This window comes from Austrofundulus limnaeus, unplaced genomic scaffold, assembly GCF_001266775.1.
Source record: "Austrofundulus limnaeus strain Quisiro unplaced genomic scaffold, Austrofundulus_limnaeus-1.0 Scaffold617, whole genome shotgun sequence".
Classification (NCBI taxonomy): Eukaryota; Metazoa; Chordata; class Actinopteri; order Cyprinodontiformes; family Rivulidae; genus Austrofundulus; species Austrofundulus limnaeus.
Genome location: NW_013953019.1, coordinates 74,849 through 76,778, shown reverse-complemented (window position 1 = coordinate 76,778; position 1,930 = coordinate 74,849). Strand labels below are relative to the sequence as shown.

At 40.9% G+C, this 1,930-nt stretch overlaps 1 protein-coding gene across 2 annotated transcripts in view; it reads right to left on the bottom strand.

Moving 5' to 3' along the window:
- The window catches only part of abcb11b (ATP-binding cassette, sub-family B (MDR/TAP), member 11b), a 33,137-nt gene that overhangs the window by 26,606 nt on the left and 4,601 nt on the right, over positions 1 to 1,930 (bottom strand). For both annotated transcript variants that reach the window (XM_014027111.1, XM_014027110.1), the window contains 2 exons: positions 921 to 1,054; positions 662 to 833 (listed from right to left, as the gene is read on the bottom strand). In XM_014027111.1, coding sequence (XP_013882565.1) covers positions 662 to 833; positions 921 to 1,054 — 306 coding nt within the window. The remainder of the gene's footprint in view (positions 1 to 661; positions 834 to 920; positions 1,055 to 1,930) is intronic.

Here is a 1,930-nt window from a genome sequence, read left to right as displayed (position 1 = left end):
CCGCCATTCCCGGAAGTATGCCCATATATGGAAGACGCTGCGTCTTCGATGACGCAATGACGCAACCTGGCTACAACGCCTGGCTATTACAGATTTGAACAAATACGCACAAAAACATCAAAATTAGCACAGAAACAGTACTATATAACATTTTAGACACATTCTAGACAGTTTATCAGCTAAAAAAGTTAATTTTGGGGTAAGTTACTCTTTAAGGACTTAATCCTCAGTGTGATGTGATAGATCACAAATATCCATCTAAAGAAACCAGCAGATGACAGCATAACAACACTTCATTGAGCAAGCACAGGGTGAGGGTAGAGAGGAAAAGCTTTCTTTTGACAGGAAGAAACCATCATTAGAACTGAGCTCAGGAGAGCTGGCCATCTGTCTCAACCAGTATAGGCAGAAAAAATAATCCCCATTTAGTATGCGTCTTACGCAAACCCTAGCTCCTAGTCCACATTTCCCACTGCCGTTCATGTGGGCATCCAAACAGATAAGTCAAGCCAACAAAGAAGGTCAAGAACACAAGTTTAATCATAAAGAAAGCAAGTTCTAAAGTCAACTCAAGCAACTATACAACCAAAAAATGTAGTTAAAAAGTAAACAAACTCCATAAAAGGACAAAATAGATCAGAAAACATGTTTTAAATCTTACCACAGCCATGAGACCAGCTCCGAGACCAATCATTGGACTGACTGAGATGATGACGAGCGTCAGCTTCCAGCCTTTAACAAACCCGATGCAGAAGCCACAAACAAAGGTGGTGAAGCGCTGCACAAATATGGCCACTTGATCCGCAATGGCATCGTTGATTTTGTTAATATCACTGTAAAACAGATAACTGTGCTGTAAAGACAGACATGCTTTGGAGCGACCCATAACCCCAACATCAGGCCATAACTGCCCTGCTCACTCTGACATGCGGGTGTTGAGCTCCCCGACCGAGGTGCAGTCAAACCAGCCAATCTCCATCCTCATCACTTTGCTGAAGTACATTTTCCTGATGAGCTGAATCTGCCTGGCTGCTGCCGTCACCCACAGGGAGATCTGTCAAAGGGAGTGAAGAGGTGATGCTTACGTTTGGCAGGGCAGYGGGATATCATCACGTCTGAGTTCACTTTCTTAGTGGTAAATTCTGCATGTGTCACTGAAGGAGCAAAGGTGAGAAAATTGAATGGATGGATCCATCAAGGTGCCCTCCATACTGATCCCACAAACAGCCCCATTGATGTAGCGCAGCCCATAAACACAAACACTTTGGTCTATACTGTTATTTTTACAAAAACATAAACCTTTCAGTTTGAAAGTTTATCTTGTGTTTTATTTGACAGGTTATCTGTAGAACATGACCTGCTACTGCTATGTCAGGACCAACACAGGTGGTTTGATTTTCTGTTTCTGTTCTGGGTTGTTGTCTATTAAAGCACAAGGCCAGCAGGACTACCGTATTTATATTTGTAGATATATTGAGATGAAATTTGGTGTGGTGGGAGCTGCGATCACCAAAATCAGATTGTAAATTTAAAATGGCAGAAAGGAACTTTTCTATTTGCTCCATATCATTGCTTTATAGATTTCAACCAATTTTCTTTAACTAGTTCTTAAACCCAGAAATATTATGCAATTGTTTTATATTAATTCAGTGGTTCACAAGTTATTTTTTTTACAAACTGTTAGCTTCCCCCTACAACAGCTGCTTCACAGATGTTTACTCCATATTTTAAAATATCGCATGCAATCCCCACCCCGTTTGTCAATCATCTGGGGATGGCATTGAGGTGCCAATCAGGTGTCAGGAGTGGCACTAGCCACCCTGCCTTTGACCCTGGTACTAATGCAGAAAAAAACTAAATGCTGCATTAACTAAAAATAAACCTCTATACTTTTACATGACACAGTTTGTTTGTTTGTTTTTTTTTTTTG